Here is a 19,456-nt window from a genome sequence, read left to right as displayed (position 1 = left end):
TTGCTCTAGAATTTGCATTATACTTTAATATATGGTGTACTCAGATTACATGTCTCTCTTTCGGGTCTTATTAAAGCTTTACTTGCATAATGATTTTATTTTAATTTGAGAGACATGGAAGGAGATCAAAATTTGAGACATGTTACTTCATTTCCCTTTAATAGAACTTACACTCATGATCACATTTTGTACTTTTACTATTTTTCAAAGCCAACATCAGATTTCTCTTCTAGAAAGCACACACACTGAGGTTTAACACGTTTGAGTTGGTAGATTTTGATTTCAACACATAACAATATTAAACTTACAAAAATAATCTAATGTTCCATCAATTTTATAAAAGCATCATAGATTGCTGGTGGTAAAGTAAAAATTTGCAAATCTCAGCCTCATCCAATTCTAGGCGACACTGAGAAAAAGAAAGTGTGCAGCGTGATGGATTGCCAGAAGTTATCACGAGATGCGTGTGCTAACGCAGCTCAAAACGACAGGCTTCCTGTTCAAACTGTGGTTCAAGTTCTCTACTATGAACAACAACGACTTCGCGATTCCATGGATGGTAGTGTAGGTTGGGATTCTCCTAATAATTTTCGTGACAAGGTGAATCTATCCCCCAACGAGCTTAATCCAATGTCAAACGAGTTCTCCATCTTACGAAGAGAAAACGAAGATCTGAAATTAGAGATAGTGAAGTTGAGAATGAAACTAAAAGAGGTCGAAAGATCTTCCCTTAGATCAGCATCAAGCAGTCCTGTAATATATGGTTCACCCTCCGCTGATAAGCCTCCTCTCCCTAGAAAATCGTTCATCAACTTAGTGTCTAAAAAACTTGGACGTCTTTCTCCTTTTTCACGTGGCGGTTCTGCCACCAAGGACTTTAACGTGTAATTTGTATAGGGTGGTGAAAAGTAATACAGAGTTTCTTATTGATTACTTGCATTGCAGGCCAGTCTCTTATTGTATACCATGCCTGCACCTCCTTTGCCTATAATATTATCATCCTTCAAGCAATGCAATACATCATCAACAGTGAAGTCCAAAAATAACACCAAAACGGATTCTATATTCCGTTTCAGCCTCCCCCAACACGGATTCCAAAATCCGTTTCAGTCAAAATCAAAAACAAAAATAAGAAACGGATTGTGTATTCCGTTTCAGCTTTCTGGCAAACGGATTTCACAATTCGTTTCGGTAAATAAAAAAAATAAAAAAAAAAAACTAAACGGAATGTGTGTTCCGTTTCACACATGTTAGAAACGGATTTGGAAAGCCGTTTTGGTGAAATATTAAAACGAAGACATGATACGGATCTTGTAATCTATTGCTAAAATCAATTAAAATATACAGACAACCATTCCTAAAATCAATTAAAATATAATAACACTACTTAACTGGGCAAATGGAGAAGATGGGGCCTGTAGAGTTGTGCAAAAGGAGAAAAGGAGAAAAGGGAGGTTGTGGAGAAGAACAGTGTGGGAGAAGACGGATGAAGAATGTGTGGAGACTGTGTGGGAGAAGAACAGAACGTGGGAGAAGGTGAGGGTGTATGATTTTGGGGGTGCAGAGAATATGCGGTGAAAAAGAGATAATAACTCTTATTTTTTACCTTGGGCAACCATGAAAATAAATTTAGTTTTGGGAGGTACAAGAGAGATTATTGGAAGTGCACGGAGAAACCCCTCAATTAAAATAATGTTGAGCCAAGAAGTACCATAATCTTACTCTACGTTTTCGAAAAGTCCATTACTTTCACCTCAGAAAACATTCAGAAGTTTAGCCTACTTACTTTAAATATCCAAAATTTTAGTCTCAATTTTTTGAAGCAAATTTAATTCATAATTTTATTCTTTAATTTCTTTTATATAATTTATATCTTCCGTAAAATACATAATTTTGGTCCATAGATTAATTTTTTTTCAATCAATTTATTGTAAGCCATCCTTGAAAATTAAAAGAAAAATCTTAAATTTAACTCTTAAATCCTTGCAAAAGATAATTCATAATTTAAAAATAAAAATAAGAAAAGTTAATTTGATAAGCATAAACTTTGTTCTTCTAGGTGCATGATGAAATGTCTAAAAAAAATTATAAACAATTAAAAAGTAAGGGAATAAAAGCGTATAAAAATAATTATGAATAAAAATTATAAATTCTGTAAAACATAAAGACTAAAATTATAGCAAACAATATTCGGATTTTTGTATAATGCAAAACCATAAATTATATCTAAGCCTAATAGCATCAAGATGGGAATCTCATTTGACTAAAAACATACAAGCAATTTGGCTGAAAATGATTTAGGTTCTGCGCTAATACATCATAATTATCCCCCGATTTTTCGAAATATTTGAAGATGTTAATATAGAGGTAAACATCAGCATATGGAAGTTTAAACTGCGTACTCAATCAATTATAAAGTCACATACTGAAGACCACCACATTGAAAAAAAAACACACACGATCTTATCACTTATTTATTCATACAACAGCACTTGTCACTCCAGTTCCTTCAGAAAATCTTCATTGTCAACCAAAACCTGCAAAACTCATACAAAATGAATGACACACTTAGACATGCTTGTCATTAATAATGGAGGCAATAGAAATATGCACATATTCAAAATGCATTTCTATTATCTTTTTTTTCAAGAAAACATTGCTATTAGATATGTGGCAAAATCTTGATAAATACAATACTTGACTCAATAATTAGAGAAATACAAGCTGAGGACTTGCAAAAGGAAGTTAAAAATATGCTGAGACATGACCTCCTTTGTTGTTAGCAATTCAAATATTATTCAGAAAAGTATGACAGTTGACAGAACACAAAATGTATGATCGGTTCAAGGTCACAGAAGTTGGTATATTACATTCTTCTTTTCTTTGGTTAAACACCATTTCTTTATACATGAGAAACTTCCTGCTCTACCTTTCATATTCATAAATCATAAATCATAATCGATAAACATTCAGCTCTGAAGAATCAATTGTTTTGTCCATACTCATAATTAAAACTGCATAAAAGGTTCAGTTATTAAAAAGTAATGCAAGTTCAATTAAAGCACATTCTATTTCGTAGTTTATGATACTATTGTAAAATTACAGCTGTAGTTGCCCCTGGGTAAGAACATGTGTACGTGTCCTACGTCATAATTAACCTATTATTTCGGTTCTTGATTCTATGTTAAAACAAATAGAAAGTAAGCCACACCTTTACAACATTAAAACTAAATAAAAAATAAAATACTCACAGTTTTCCATCCATCAGGGTCTAAGAAAGAAGTGATCTTTGTGTTGATTCCAGGAATTGGCCCTGGTTGCCGAGTAATCTTTCCTCCAAGCTCTTGTGTGACTATGTTCACAACCTCAGCACTCTTGTATACATCGTCCGTACTTATAGCAACCTGTTATGTACAACAAATAAATTTTATGATCAAATGGGAAGAGAAATGTGAAGAACCGGTTTAGGCTTTTACATAAGGAAATATAACATAAAAAATACGTATTTACCAACCTGTGCATAAGCATTTCCCTTGGTGTATTCAGTAACACCATAGTTATACGTAAGCTCCAACACAGTTGTCTCTTGCTCGTCTGCGTACCCAAGCATGACTACAGTATACTGTAATATATGTAACATAATACAGGAAAAATTTTAAGTCAAAGCTTAGATACGATAGATGTCCTGGCTTGAGTGGAATGCTAAGAATAAGGAAACTCACCTTTTGTTCAGGTCTATCAGCCCTCTTTACGACCCTCAAACCTAAAGCCTGCACATCCAATAAGAACCAAAATAGGATCCTTAGTTACTAAAACCCAATTGAATTAAGGTGTGCTTGATTTTCCATTATAATGGTTCAAACAGACATTCACTTCAACAACCAACACGAATTCATTAGGTTGAGAAAGCATCCAAATGTGTGCCATCAAAAATACCAAACACACCTAAAGAACAAAAGTTCAAAACATGATATAATAGATGCAATATCAGGATTTTTTATGTCCATTACAGGCAACAGTTCATAATTACCAATCCAGATCCAAAATGCCACACAAATCAATGAAAGATTCTATTCAATTATCAATATAAGCACTACATCCTACACAACCCCAGGCTTCATTCTCCACATTCCCCTAAAAAGAGAAAAGGACAATGCTATGCAGAACACCAGGCAACATGGACGACAATCCATTCATGAAACTTCTCATAATAACTAAAGCTTCTGGGTTAGTTGGTTAATAACATGATATTAGAGCCTGTATGACCAAGTTGGTAACTCAAAGATGCACTTAATAGCTTAAGCTTTTAGGCAGTTACTTCAATGCATGACTGGAAGTGGCTTTTATATTGATAAGAAAGAGTTACTTATTGTGTGACTAAATGTACTGAACACAAAACTTTCTCTCCGGAATTTCATCCCACATGCCTAGAAACAATGGAATAAAAACAAGGCAAGAGATCATTGAGGGACATAATACAAAAAAGTCTAACATCAGAGTATCAGCAGAAAGAGAGGTTTCTTTACAGACAAGCAGATAGTAGCAAAAGAATTTAAATAATTTAAGCTGACAAACATGAATATTTATGCAACTATTATAATAAGCATCTAAGAGGACATTATTTGGTTTATATTAAAATACATGATCGTCGTTAAAAGAACAAGACTTGATCTGTTACCTTTTCATAAAATTTTATTGAGCGCTCTAAATCACCAACACGAAGCATTACTTGGCACAATGGCTCAGGGGTTGAAGGTCTTTGAATGAGCTCAAAAATATAACCGTCAGGGTCCTTCACAAAGGCAATAACAGATTTACCACCCTTAACTGGACCAGGCTCCCTAGTGATAACTCCACCCTTGGCACGGATGTTTTCAACCAATTTGTAAACCTAAAAGTAGAAGATGTATACAATTTAATTTAAGCACAAAAGGTTAAATAAATGGTCAAGGTCAAGCAGTGGTAAAGGCAAGACCCTGGCTTACATCTGGAGTTGCAATACCAAAATGCCCAAAGCCAGTTCCAATATCATATGAGGTCACCCCATAATCTGACCAAAAACATCACATGTGTGTGGAGGTAAGTAATGTCCAATTCCATACAACACAAAGGATGCTAGACAAAAGGTACATAAATCAGAGAATAGCAAGAAAAAATAAATATACACAGGAGCATACTGTAAGTCAATTCCACAACAAAATGGGATTGTTCAGGGCCAAATCCAAGAAAAGCATTGGCAAATTTCTCTTCTGGAACATCTCTTTTCCTCAAAAGCTTCATCCCCAAACATTCAGTGTAAAACCTGAACAATAATTAGGAAATTGTGAGCATCTAAGCACACGTGACAGTGAATTTCAATAACCCAAACCAACGAAATCCTACTTAATCGTGCGATCAAGATCACCAACACGGTACACAGCATGCAGGAAGCGGCGCTTATCTTTCTTTGGCCACTCCAACAACTCCGCATTGGACTGTGTAGCCTCAGCCATATTCAATGTGGAAGCAAATGCCCTGCAACACCACCAAGAAGCGGTAATTATCATATCAAATTCAAATAACACCAAGTAGCGGCCACACAAAAACTGATCTAGTTAAAAGAAAAGTCAACTCGTTAACATAAAAGACATAGTTAATAGAGTAACAAACAAACAGACCCTTCAGGCTTCAGCCTTCATTCATAGGTTTGGAGCCAGTGAATAGAAAAAAAGTTGTAACCCACGCCAATTGCAAAATGAATCAAAATCATACACTACATACATTGATACATATATAATTTCGAAATTTATGTAAAAGCTAATTCGAGTATAGGGAGTGAGATTGCTCCAGGTTTATAACCCACCAAAAAGATCGGTTCCTTAAGGATTCAACAAGATGCAGGGCGATATAATTACAAGGGTTCCTTAACAGCAATGGTGTCTAAATGTTACAAACAGAGATCAAGAAATCAAAGAGAGAAAAACCCCACTGAGAGAGAGAGACATCTACCGATGAGATAGGGACGAGTGCAAGAGAAAAGCGACAAACAAGAACTATCTTAAAACCGAGGACCTGTTGCTTTATAAGTAACTATAGTCAGTGACCGACTCACACACTGATAATGTAACCGCCTGTTACAGGTATTAATGTATAGGGACGGAGTTCTGGGTACTGTGATGCCTTTGGTTAGATCTTACCCTTCCCACTTTCACCAATTATATTCAGATTAAAATATTTTATTGGATATAATTTTCGTTAAGGTTTTTTCAATCGGTCTTAATTTTGTTTTTTATATTTAAATGAGTTGTCATTTTTATTAATTTTATTTAATGTTAAAATTATTAATGGTTATGAATATTAATTATTACGTGTGTCACTTTTTGTAGTTTTTTTTTTTAATGTTTACGTTTCAATCTAGTTGTGTGTCATATAAATTTAATCTCTATATTTTATTAGTTTTGTTCAATTTAATCTTAATTTTTGTTAACAATAACAAATTTTGTCTTTCTTCAAATTGAAACCAAATTTATTTTTTATATTAAAATTTACATTTTTATTAAATGTTTTTATATAATATATTAAAATTTACATCATTATAATTTTTATATAAAAATTAAATTTGGTCTCATCTACAGGAACAAAATTGGTAAATTTTAAACAAAATTGAACAAAAATAATAAATATAAAAACCAAATCGAATATAAAATATTGATTTTGACACGTGACACGCGGCTGGATTGTTGACACGTATACATTTAAACAAATTTTTAAAAATTTAAAAATAAATTAAAAACTTTAAAAAAAATCACGAAGTAACATGTGACAATTACTGTTTATGACCGTTAATGATTCAAAAAGTGTTAAAAAAAAAAAGACCATATTGAACAAAACTAACAAAAATTATGACTTATTTGAACATCAAAACAAAATTAGAACTTATTTGACAAAACATAATTAAAATGGAGACAAAAACATATTTCAACCTTATATTTACAGGACAATTTATTACTTTTTATGTACATTAAAATTAGTATAACAAATATCTTTTAAATTATCTTTAATATATTTGTTATAAGATGATTCTTATAATTAAATATAAAGATATTTTCTAAAAAGCTTTAGAAGTTTAAATTGCCTAATATTTAAATTTAAATGTAATAAAAAATATTTGTAATTTCATTACAAAGTTTCGTTCATTTGTTTAAAGGCAATTTCTACACCAAATTGTGAATAGATATTTTTAATGAATGTAACTTTAGAAGCATGAAATTATGTTTTTTTTTTATTAGCTATAAAAAAGACAAAGTACCCAACTCACGAAATTACAAAATCATTCTAAATAACAAATCTAGTAGGACTGATTTAATAAGGGATATGGAGGAATAATTAAGAGTGGGATTGTAAGAAAAATTTAAATATTTTTTACATAAAAATATAGTTATTCATTTAATATATAAAAAGTTTGTCTGAAAGATGGATTGGATACATCACTTGGGCTCAATAGTGTTCATAATCCATGTTACAACACTTATCTTACGAAATTGCTTATTGTACCACTTTTTTTTCTTCCTGCACTCTCATAAAATCCATAAAATCCATTTTATTTATGTTAAAAAATTTAACAAATCTAAATATATTTTAAAATGCACTATCTATATATTTTTTAAGTTATATTGCAAATTATATGTCTCAAAAGGTATATTTTGGAATTTATAATTTTTTTTAAATACACAATTTAAAAAATAACTCAAAAAAATACATTTCAAATTATGCATTGTATTTCCAAATTTAAAATTATTTTTCAGAATATATAATTTAAAATATACTTTTTAAATTTTGAATTATTTATTTGAAAAAATAATTCCAAATTAAAAAGCTCACAATCCAAAATATAATTTGTACTTTTTATAAGTTATATCTCAAATTATCCATTTCAAAATATATTTTCAAATTGAAAACAACCTTCTAGATTACACATTCTAAAATGTAACAGAAAATATTATACATCCTGAATCCAGAAATTATAAATTTAAAAGCTAGAGAACCGTGTTCTCCCTCTCCTCTCCTTGGTTATCTTTATCATCAAACAGCACGAATGAATTAGATTATTGTAGAAAGAAAAAAAAATGATGAAATGGGATAATAAAACAGCTAGATTTATTGAATTTATAAGTAAAAACAGTCTTTGAATATTATTAAAAGGAATTGAAACATATTCTATGAGAGTGCTGATTATATAAAGATTAGTTAGAATAATTTCACCTAATGGTTAGAATTATTCTCATAAAAATTTTCTGTCTAAATTTATTGTAATGTATTTATTAGTAAATTAGTAAATATACTCCTTTAATACTATTAAGTGTAATTTAAATATAATGCAATTTTTTAATGCATCCTTATTATAGAATTCGGAATGTATTTTTTTATATTTCACAATGAAAAATATTTTTTAAAATTTGAAATAAAAATATAAGAATAATCTTGGGTTATCATGTTCCATGGTTGCAGGTTGCAGGGAGAAAAAAAAAAGTACAGGAGAAAAGTGTCCGGTGTAAGAAAATTACATACAATCTACAAATAGCAAGGGCAAGAAATTACATACAATTTAAAATAGCAATTGTAAGAAAATAAAATACATTAATGGGTGGAGTCATGCACACTTGCACCTTATTCAAGTGTAAAGTCTTATTATTAATAATCGATATCTATACTTAGATATTAATAACTAAATGCTAATATTCCTCTAAAATGTTTAATATTTATAAAAATATAATTAAAGATAAATTGATAATTTTATTTGAAATACCAATAAGTGAAAATTAAAAAAATCTAAAAGTATACATTATCTAAAATCTCCTATACTTAAAATAAAATTGAATATACATTTATTCAAAATAACGCGTCATTATAAGAATCACAGCATACGCAATCACAAAAAAAAAAAAAAATTGATTTAAGAAAGTTTTATAAGATTTTTTATTTATTGAAAATACTGGAAACCTCTCCATTTCTTCTAAAGCACGTCTAAACCCTCCTCCACCCTATTTTAATTTGATAGACTGTTTTGTTAAACAATGTAATTGAACTATTTAGTTTCAAAAGTTTTCTGAGTTACAACAGAAACACAAGAATTTGCCATTGTTGAAAACGTGGATGGCGAGTGAAAAGTCGGTGCTTGCGGTGATCAGGGCCGCGAGGCCAACCTTCCGCAATCCAAACGACAAAATCGCGTTTGCCGTTCACTCCTCCTTCCTAGCCTCCGGCTATGTCCTTACCGCCACGGGTCCCCAGGCTCTCTCCGACAATGCGTTTTCTGACCCATCAAATGGTAATAATGAAGAAATTTAAGAAACCGAAGTTTTCCCTTTATGCTTCACTTTTCAATTTTTCTTTGAATTTTTTGTTGCTGATTTTTTATGTTTGTTTATGTGCTTTGATTTGTCTGTAGACGAAGTATCCGTTGATAACTGGAACGAGCTAAACGAAGAGTACGCGTTCGTTTACGCAAATCCAGAAAAAGGTTCGGAGAAAGTGCTTGTGAAGTGCCTCGTCATGAATGACAAATTGCTAGTTCATGTTTTGTCTCAAGGGTCTTCCGAGCCTTTAAGCCTCGAGATTGAGTAAGTGACACTATTCCCTTTTCAATTTGGCTGAAAATTTAATTGTTTGTTCTGATATAAACTAGGGTTTCTGAGTATTTTAGTGTAGTTAGAATCGAAAAAATAGTAGGATTCGAATCTCGATTCGCTATAAATCGTTTGATGTTCTGTAACCTGAATCGTAACATGAATTGGGGAATCGGGTGAATTGGGTGATTCGCGATTTTTCATTACATACGATTCACGATGAAGGAACAAAAACTGAAAAAATCAGAAAGGAACATATAGGAAAAGAAACTCAGCGAAGATGAAAGTTCAGCGGAAAAGATGAACGGCGGAGAAGGTGAATAGGACAAACGCAGAAGACAAACACTAAAAAGAGAACTTGATAAGATAAATAGTGAGAAGGGAGAGAACATCAGATAATAGGATAAACGCAGAAGACAAACATTAAATAGAGAACTGGAGAAGATAAATAGTGAGAAGGGAGAAGATGAGAGAGATGAGCTGAGAAGAAGATTAGAGAAGGAAGAGAAAATCAACCAGGAGGAAGATAAACCCATGAACCGGGAGAAGATGAATAGGAGGAAGAAGATCAAGACAGATCTAAAAAGTTTTTTTACAGTAATATTTTAAAATATAAATCTTTTTCATCATCTCTCTGACAAATTTAATCATACAACTTACTTTAATATTTTGCAGTTACAGTCATAATTTATATATTATGTTTTATTTTTTATAAAAAAGTAGTATTATCTTTTAGAAAAAAAATAGTTATTGTTTAAATTAATATAAAGTGTTATTATATTTTTTTGTATAAAATTAATTGTTGTTTAATATTTTCTTTTTATTTAATTTGTTTTTTAAAATTTCAAAATATTATTTAAATTAGTATATATTTATTCTTATATTTTTTATATTAAATTAGTTTTTTAAGGATTATTTTTATTTAATCTTTTTGGAAATAAAATGCAATTGAGTTAATTATATTCTTTTATTCCTTTTTGTAAAAATTAGTGATTGTTTAAGAATTTTGTATATTTTATCTTTTAGATTATACAAGTTTCGTATCTTATGATTCAAACCAAGATTTGATTCACGGTTCAAAAATATATGATATACAGTTCACAATTCAAACATCTGATTCAATAAACTATAACCATTTTGAGGGTTCACACTCAAGTTTAGACTCTTGCAGGTTGGGGTTCTGTTGTGTTGAATTGTGTGCTCACTTTGCCATGGTGTTTGCGTGTGATTTTTTGTTGCAGTGTTGGGGACTATGCTGGAGAGGATGGGGGCAGCAATTATGCTCAGCAGTTCAAGAATTTGGGTAAGCTTGTGAAGAGAATCGACGGGGACATCTTGTCTAAATTAGATGGTTCTGCTAATGCCAGCTCATCAAGTAGAAGGTGAATTTGGATCTGTGAACTTTGTGTCCTTGTTTAATGTTGGCTCTTGTGTAACTTTCTGATAGTGAATGCTTCGAGTTTTCTGAATTAGGCCATTGTGTCAAGTTTAAAACTCTTTAACATTTATAGTGAATGAAAATATCAGTTTAAAGATTTTGACACCATCACGCCATTATATCCAATATGCATGATTGATAGTAATTTATAACTCAGTGGATGAAAATTAATCTCACTTTTTTGTGGATAACTAGTACTGATAGTATTGAGAGACAGACCAGTAGTGTTATTAAAGATTTTCAATGAGCTGTGTTCAGCTTCCTGTTTTCATAATGTAATCATGTCAATTGAGAAAATCTACCCATTTATTTTAATATTGGGCTGTTGTATTGGATAACTGTGGCATTACCCTTTTATATAAAAGCTTTATTGTAAAATATGTTTTATGAACTGGGATCCTCTTTGAAAAATTGTCTCCTTGTCTTCTATACAGCTCAGAAACAAGGGACAGAACCAGACAAGAGATACCTGAGCCTGTTAGTGGATTTGGTGAACCTGCTGGTCCTCCAACTCAGTAAGGGTTTAATATTACTCTGTTGCTTTCACCATTTCAATGATTTTTGTTACTGCTCAATGGATTGATTATCAACTATTTTATTTTACACACTTTTACTGTTGGCAAGTTTGAGCGTTACAATTCATATATCTACATATGTCAGGCTCTCGTGTAGTTGATGTTCCATACTTGAAAATTATGAAAACAATCTGTGGTATGTGCTTATTAATTTTGGGATAATTTCTCTACGCATGCCTTTAAATATGATGTATTATACACGATGATAGTTTCCTCTGATTCTATCAAGTTGAAGGATGTCCTGATATGTCTTCAATCAGTGCTTGTTTCTGCACCTCAACTAAACTAGTCGATTTGCGCACAAATTGCGGGTATAGGTGGTTTTATCTGAACCTAGCCAAGTTCACCTGAGTGTAATCAGGATTTAGTTTTCTGCAAATTGGTGTGTAGTTTATGGACCCACTGCACATGGGATGAGATTTGAGATGGACCATTTTAATGATCAGAGATTTTTGGATTGATAGATTTTGGTTTGTGAGAACAAATTCTACCGTGATTATACTAGCATCTATGATTTTGGTTTGCACAAGCTTTGAACAATGTCCCCGAAACATTCCACGAATGCACCAATTTAATAGGATTCTCGTTCCTAAATAGAAAAGGTAGCATCACTGAACTAAATTAAATCAACAGACTGAAATGAAAGAACAATGTCCCCAGTTCCAATAAAAATTCCCCTTTTGTTGCAAGTTATGACCAAAATTCCCCACCCCAGTGGAATTTATATATTTAGACAGATTCATCAGATCTGCTTTCTCTTCATAACTAAATTTCTCCCCTAATTCTTTATATAAGTCAGTCCGTGCTATTCCCTTGCAAGTCATGATATTCTTAGGCCTACACGAATACTTGTAGGGTCCTTTTAGTCCCAAATTATTGGCAGCCGGGGCAGTTGAGCCCTGGTTCCTATCGGTGCCATTACCTGGATGTTTACTGTGCTAAACATTCTTTTAAGAAGCTTATTGACTATGATGCCATATTTATGTTTCTTGATCAACGAAGAATTTCTTCATTGTGAGTTGAATGACGACATACATTTTGGGGCAAATTATCCATGGACAGTGATGAATACCTCTTTCTTTTCTTCCTCCTAGAGAGGAATAATTTACTGTTAATTACTCTCTGAGAAGACATTTTTTCTGCTTTTCTTCCTAACTGGCATACTTATTAGAAATGGAACCATCATTTGCCTACGTGGCAAGCTGGTTTTAGTATCATTCTGTTAAATGTTCCCTGCATATAACTGCTACTTGCCTTTATTGCTTCGTACTTATTAATTGTGTTTTTAATATTTTGTTTCCTTTTCTACAGGATTATTTTCCCTTCAGTTCCCATTGGTTCTGGTAGTGATCTTGTTCCTGGGCCCCCTGCTGGAGTGCTTCCTTCAAGGTATTCTTACGTGCATTGCTTTTTCATGTTCTTAACGTAGTTGTTAACCCCTCCTGTTTTTTCTAATCCTTTTATCCCTTGAAACTTTCTTCCCTTGATTTCAGGGGTGGTCATGGCATTGGTGGGGGGAGCATGCATCTAGGTAAGTTTAACATATTTCAATTTAGTTTTACGAAGTTGTGTATTATTTTTTCATAACCGTAATTGTCGATACTAAGTTCAACATTTGGAATCAGGGCCTAATGACCCCCTGTGGTTTGGTGGTATTGGTCGAGATCCTGCTTTTCCTGGAGGAATGCCGTAAGTTGCTCAGATCTCTTTTTTTTTTTAATTTCTTGAGTTATCGGTGTATTTAAAGGCTGTTCAACCTAAAAAGCATGCCTTGCTAACTTAGGTAAGGGTAGGGAAGGTTCCAACTTCTTTCTGAGGCAATGTCCATCACTTACTCCTTGACTGTGTTTTCTCTGAGAGAACCTGACGAATGGGCATTGGGTTTAATAGACCCCAGCTAATGAAAAACATCAGCTTTCTTTGTTTAATACAAGAGAGTGAATTGGTCTGTTTTATATTTTTTGGAGTAGTTCTGTTCTTTTTACTTGCTGAATGGTTTCAATTGTGTCACAACTTGCATTAGTTTAAAAAAGTCATTTCGCCCAAAATATTTTAAAGAGTATTCTTTTTTTCTTTCTATCTTTTATATTCTTTGGTTTCATATCAGAGTCGGCATGCATTAACAATTTTTTATTTGAAAGTCAATTTAACTAAAATTTATGATTTTTTTCAACAAGAAAACTGAACTTTATAAAAATGTCTTACCACTTTTTTACTTTGTAAGGGGGGCATTTGCTTTTGACTGCCCTGTATCTTGTACCTGTGGCTAATTTTTAAGCTTATGTGGTATAAATCATATGTAAATAGGGGTCTTCCTCCGGGCGCGCGTTTTGATCCCTATGGTCCTCCTGGTGTTCCTGGTTTTGAACCCAACCGATTTGCAAGGTATGGCTCAAGGACATCATGTATTCCACATACGTATATTGCATTAATACTGTCATTTGCATTTTTAACCCATGTACGTCTTTTATGTATTATTCTCTTTTATACGCTGTTTTATTTTCGTGTTCATCTTTTTGTCTTTTTATGTATGTTAATGTTATTTTACGTAGGATGTTGAAAGTGAAACCCGGTTGCATGTCTGAACTGGGATTATTGTTAGAGGGGTAGTGATTCTGATCGAGTTAAGGATATTGGATACCTTGAATTTTAAAAATAGATTATCTCGAAAACACGACCTTAAGCTTGGCTAAGTGTTTAGTACAAATGTTTAGCTGGTAAAATTGTTATGCTTGCCTGATTTGAGGTTTTCTTCTCAAATATGCTTAAAAGAATACCACTTTTGATGCACAAGTATGTGAAGATATTTAAAAATTTGTGAAATAAAACAAAATATATACACAGCGTTTCTGACTCCCGTGCTGCAGGAATCCTAGGAGACCAGGATATGACGGTCATCCAGATCTGCAACATTTTCGAAGAGATGCTGATTCAGACTACATATAGATATATATTATATTTTACTTGTCTTTATATGGTCAGGTTCTACGAACAAGTTGGTGTAGTCAATCTACTAAAACAATTTCAGCAAACACTACTCTCTGGATTTCTGCATGTGGATTTTCTTTCAGGGCTATTAGCGTTATTCATGTGTGTATAGTTAAGGATTTAACTACAGTATTATAGTCTAAATAAGATATGCGTCCATTTAGTTTTTATCAATGTTAAGTATGCTCCTCTTGTAAATTATTTTACAGTCATTTTAATCGTATATGGAATTATGAGAGATTTACCTCTTAAGTATATTTTTGAAGATTAAAATAGAAAAAAAAAGGATGATACGAAAATATATTATAATTTAGTTAAAATTAGGTATGATCATAATATCTCCCTTCAGAATCGAACGCCAAGGTTTGCTTACATCTGATAGTTACGTCAAACTAAAATAACGCAAAATATTTTCATTTTGAACTTAAAATAAAAGTAAACGCTCAGCCACCTACCTACCGAACTGTATTACAATTTCATTAGTACTAAAATAATTAGTGGCTCGTTAAGAAATCATGGTTAATCTGACCTACATGTGGACGTAAACTGTGAAACTCCTTGTTAGTTCTGAACTTTTAATATCAGATTCATTTATTTGATTAAACAACCAAGTTGCGTCATAAAGTTTAATTTACTTACTGGATTGAGTAAAATCCAAATGAACTCTTCCTTTTATCCAAAATGTTAAATTTTTTATATAAGTTTATAGCTTTGGCTTAATCACGTTTTCAGTTCATTAAATAGAAAGTAATTCCGTTTTTGTTTGTCCAAAGTGCATTTTACTCCTTTAAAAAATTGAAATACTTTTCTCATATCTAGAGTTGGACAATATTATCGGAATAGAAGAGAAGCGCTGAACGACTTTGGGTAGATTTTCCGTATCTCCTCTTTCGAGTGTTACACCATCATGTCTTACTCAAGAATTAAAAATTTATTTTTAAACTTTAGGAACAATTTTTTTATTTTAAAAATAAAAATAAAAATATACTTCAAACTAATCATTGAATTAGTTGTTATCTATGAAACTTTTTGTTGCTGTTTTGATACTATATATTTTTTTTGATGTGGACCTTTTAGTTATGCAAATCTATTTTATCTTAACTCATATTAGTCAGGATTAGGCCTGAGAAAAAAATGTGTACCCGACCGCACCCGTCCAATCCGTGTAAAAAAATAAAGTGTGGATCGGTTATATATGGTTCGGGTAAAGCTGGATAAAATAATACGAGTTTAATGAATTGAGTTGGTCGGGTACGGGTGTGAAAAAAAAAATTGCAAATACCCGACCCGTAAGTATTATTAAAGTATTATAAAAATTTAGGAATATAAGTAACCCTAACCACCTCCAAATCAGTTTTCGTTCTCCCTGCTCTTTTGATACACTCTCGTCTTGTCTCTTCTTCCATCATCTTCACGAAGTAGCTACAAGTCTCCAATCGAATCAAGCTCTACCGTTGCCGAAGCTGTTGGGGATGCAGAACGAGAACTCTAGTGTGAATCTGGATCACTAAGGGGGGAGTTACATCAACAGGTTCATAATAAGCAATGTTAGATTTTTTTCAAAAAGGCTCTTCTTTTTTCCTTTTTCTCGTTCTGGATTGTTTCCTCTTATTTATTGATGAGCTAATTTGCAAGCATTTGGTGATAGAGATAGTGGATGGTTATTTTTGGGATTTCTGTTTTTTGGGATTTCTGTTTTTTGGGATTTCTATTTTCGGGATGATTATTTGTCTTTCACTTTTGAATTTTAAATATATTTGTGTAAGTAAAATTTATATGTAAACCCGAATAACCCACCCATATTTAACCGTATTTGAGTTTATTCATATCCGACTAACCCGACAAATAAAATGGTCGGGTTGAATTTTAAAATTTTGATTGAATTTTAAAATTTTGAATTTAGATTGTGTCGGATTGGTCAGGTTAGACCCGAATCCGATCCAACCCGACCAACACTCAGGCCTAGTCAGGATCACACTTACAGACTAAATTAAGTTAACCAGTCTAGACACCTATTGTTTTTGTTGATATGTCATTGGTGATAAAATATTTCAATTTTAATGATAGTAACTACTTTAAGAACAATCTTGTCTTTTAATTATATTTTTATTTATAAGTTCAGATTTATATATATTTTATTTATAATTTCAAATTTAAAATTCTTATTGGGGAATTCGAGTTGAATTTCACTTGTACAAACTGGTAAATTTACTCTACTTATTAAATTGATCACAAAATGACAAACACACACCTAAGATAAGCCAAAAAGATTAAAACTAAGTCTTCCACTGATGCATAAGCTGAATGGTTCACTTAAAGTTCCTATTGATTCATTAATTTTTAAATTTAGTACAGTTTTAAAATATAATAATTTTGTATGCCGTATTAATTAAATGATTGTTAGTCCTTAAGTTGTTTGTCTTCTTTATTACAATTTTTCAAACCATGATATTGCCTTATAATAACTTATTTCAGCATAATTTTAAGTTTTCCTTAACTAATTATCAGCTCAAAATATTTTTTTATTCAATTGAGTTAATATATATATTATTTGCTTTCACGGCTAACTTAATCTTTTTCACCAAGAAGTATTATTCGATCCACCATTCCGTCTAACATATTTCAATAATGTAATCTGACAACAATTCATTGATATAAATCGAAGTTTCTTCAGTTAAAACTTGATAATTAAAAAATGTATAGAACATTTATAATCATTTTGAATGTTTACAAAAAATACAACTAAGGTATAAAATACAATCAAATTACATTGACAATATAAAATTATGTAAGTCGTTGTAATCAATTTTAATTAACAAATAATATTTTTTTATTATGCAATATGTGGAGTTGTTGCAATAATTTGTAATTAGTTAATTATACAAATATTTTAATCTAAAATCTATAAAAGTTGTCATAGCAATTTTTAATTAGTTTATAGTACATGCTTTTATAAGAAAAATATTATTAAATCCATTGTCGTTACAGTGGTGACATTATAAATATCACTTTTTTTTTCCTCTTAAACGTACCGAGACGTTGTTTAGTTGACATTTTTTTAGTGTGTTGGTTTTATTTGTCCCATTTAGTGTATCAGTCCGACATGCAATAAGAACGATGGATTCACTTGTTAACCCAATTTTTTTTTTCTAAGTTCTTATAATTGAAATAAAATATATATACTTTAAACGATTATTTATATTCTAAATAATTGCAAATTAAATTTCAATTTGTTATTATAATTAAATAATTAAACAGTTAAAACCAGTAGTTTTTTAGCATTGGGACAGACCGAGACGTTTGTCCCTTAGAAATTTAAACATGGTGTATTATGGAATTATTGTAAGAAAAATAAAAAGCTATTTTTAAATACTGCGTTCATACAAATTATTCTTTATTATTCGGAATCGTCATTGCTATCGTTTGTATTATTGTTTATAAATTTAAAAATTTGTGGTGCGTGAGGGCTGGTGTTGGTGGGGACTGCATGTCCCATAGCATATTTGTGGGACAATAAACCCTTTCGGATCTCCAAGGGTTGGGTTATGAGTGGTGCTCTTATTCTGCACTAACTTCCACTACTTTTTACTTTATCTATGCTTTATGCTTTTCGCCTATTATTATTGCTGTCAAATCCCTCTCTGCATCTTCTTCATCATTCATTTCAATTTCTTATCAATCTCTTGCTTCTATAACATGGTTTTAAACATCATTAAATTTTAACTAATCTTATTTAACAATTAAAATATCTTTTATTTAAAACAATTTCCTTTGTCATATCAACTGTTCCATACCTTTCCGAGTTGTTTCATAATTGTTGCCTTTGCATTGTAGCCTCGTCTTGATTATGGCGTCCTTTTCGTAGCTAACCACTGGCTTCAATTCAAACCACTATTCTCGGTCACAATCACAAATAACTTTTTTTTTATATATGCATATATCTATGTAAATTACCATTATTATATATGTGATTGCAAAGTTCAAGTGGTGAGGGATCAATGAACAGAACAAAGTTCAATCCCATAAAAAGAACAAAAAAATCGAGGCTGGAGTACCACACGATGACGAGTTTTTATGCGAAGCTAATAGTGACCAAATTGGAATAAAATCGATAGAGCACCAAATTCAAATACTAATAAAAGAAGAGAATAATACAAAAAGAACAGCACAAGGAGACATGATATATGTTCTTTCTTTTTTATATATACACACACACACTTTAATTTCAAGGTGCAGGTGTAAGAGTTTTTTAAACTGAGTTTTTATCTTATTTTTTCAGAAAGTGTTTTCTTCTGTAATGAGTGTTTTAACAATTAATAAGTAATTTAGTGATTAATATTGTATTATTATATATAATTATGAATTTGTTAAACATTTCTTAAATTTTTAATAAAAAGTATAACTAAAAGTAATTACTTATTTAAAAAAATCAAATTTGTTATGATTTGATAGTATAGGAAATATTTTAGTTGACTACGGAAAACAAAGAGTAGCTACACTGATTGTGGTACATATAAAGGTTCTTTAGATCGTCACGCGCACACACAAAAGTTTTATAGATTCGAGTACAAACAGAAATTCGAATGCAGTGATCAATAGAAATACGACTTTGAGTGAGGTAATTAAAAAGTTAAAAAAAATATAACCACTTGCGTTGGCTTAAAATAGAATTGTTTGAGTTATTTAAGAAAGGGGATTAAATGACAGCATTAGAGTTGAAAGTAAAAATCAATTTGTTTTTGTTAAGACAAATCCAAAACAATTTGAGATGAATTAATTATAAAACTAAAAATATTATTCTTTTAGTACATGCCACAAAAGTATACGGAATTAAAAAGTGTTTCCGCAAT

The 19,456-nt window shown here is 31.3% G+C and overlaps 2 protein-coding genes across 3 annotated transcripts; one reads left to right on the top strand and one right to left on the bottom strand.

Moving 5' to 3' along the window:
* Positions 1–2,258: 2,258 nt before the first annotated feature.
* Positions 2,259–6,176, bottom strand: LOC114189066 (lactoylglutathione lyase GLX1-like). 2 transcript variants are annotated; one of them, XM_028077771.2, is made up of 9 exons: positions 5,989–6,176; positions 5,383–5,514; positions 5,178–5,302; positions 4,986–5,050; positions 4,679–4,891; positions 3,723–3,770; positions 3,515–3,622; positions 3,252–3,404; positions 2,259–2,537 (listed from the first exon to the last, which is right to left on the bottom strand). In XM_028077771.2, exons 2-9 carry the CDS (start codon positions 5,490–5,492, stop codon positions 2,496–2,498), a joined length of 864 nt encoding a protein of 287 aa, XP_027933572.1. In that variant the 5' UTR covers positions 5,493–5,514; positions 5,989–6,176; the 3' UTR covers positions 2,259–2,495. The 2 variants fall into 2 exon arrangements, with proteins under 2 accessions (XP_027933572.1, XP_027933573.1); XM_028077772.2 differs by having other exon boundaries at positions 5,843–6,006.
* Positions 6,177–8,997: 2,821 nt separating this feature from the next.
* Positions 8,998–14,780, top strand: LOC114186581 (proteasome inhibitor-like protein). Its single transcript, XM_028074534.2, has 9 exons — positions 8,998–9,307; positions 9,428–9,599; positions 10,847–10,987; positions 11,478–11,558; positions 12,930–13,007; positions 13,112–13,149; positions 13,244–13,307; positions 13,926–14,003; positions 14,486–14,780. Exons 1-9 carry the CDS (start codon positions 9,133–9,135, stop codon positions 14,562–14,564), a joined length of 906 nt encoding a protein of 301 aa, XP_027930335.1. The 5' UTR covers positions 8,998–9,132; the 3' UTR covers positions 14,565–14,780.
* Positions 14,781–19,456: the final 4,676 nt, after the last annotated feature.

The sequence above is a fragment of the Vigna unguiculata genome, chromosome 6 (genome assembly GCF_037176805.1).
Source record: "Vigna unguiculata cultivar grain cowpea cultivar isolate G323 ecotype 2 chromosome 6, ASM3717680v1, whole genome shotgun sequence".
NCBI classification, from domain to species: domain Eukaryota; kingdom Viridiplantae; phylum Streptophyta; class Magnoliopsida; order Fabales; family Fabaceae; genus Vigna; species Vigna unguiculata.
The sequence above is the reverse complement of the archived record's forward strand: the minus strand, read 5'-3'. Positions and strand labels throughout refer to the sequence as shown.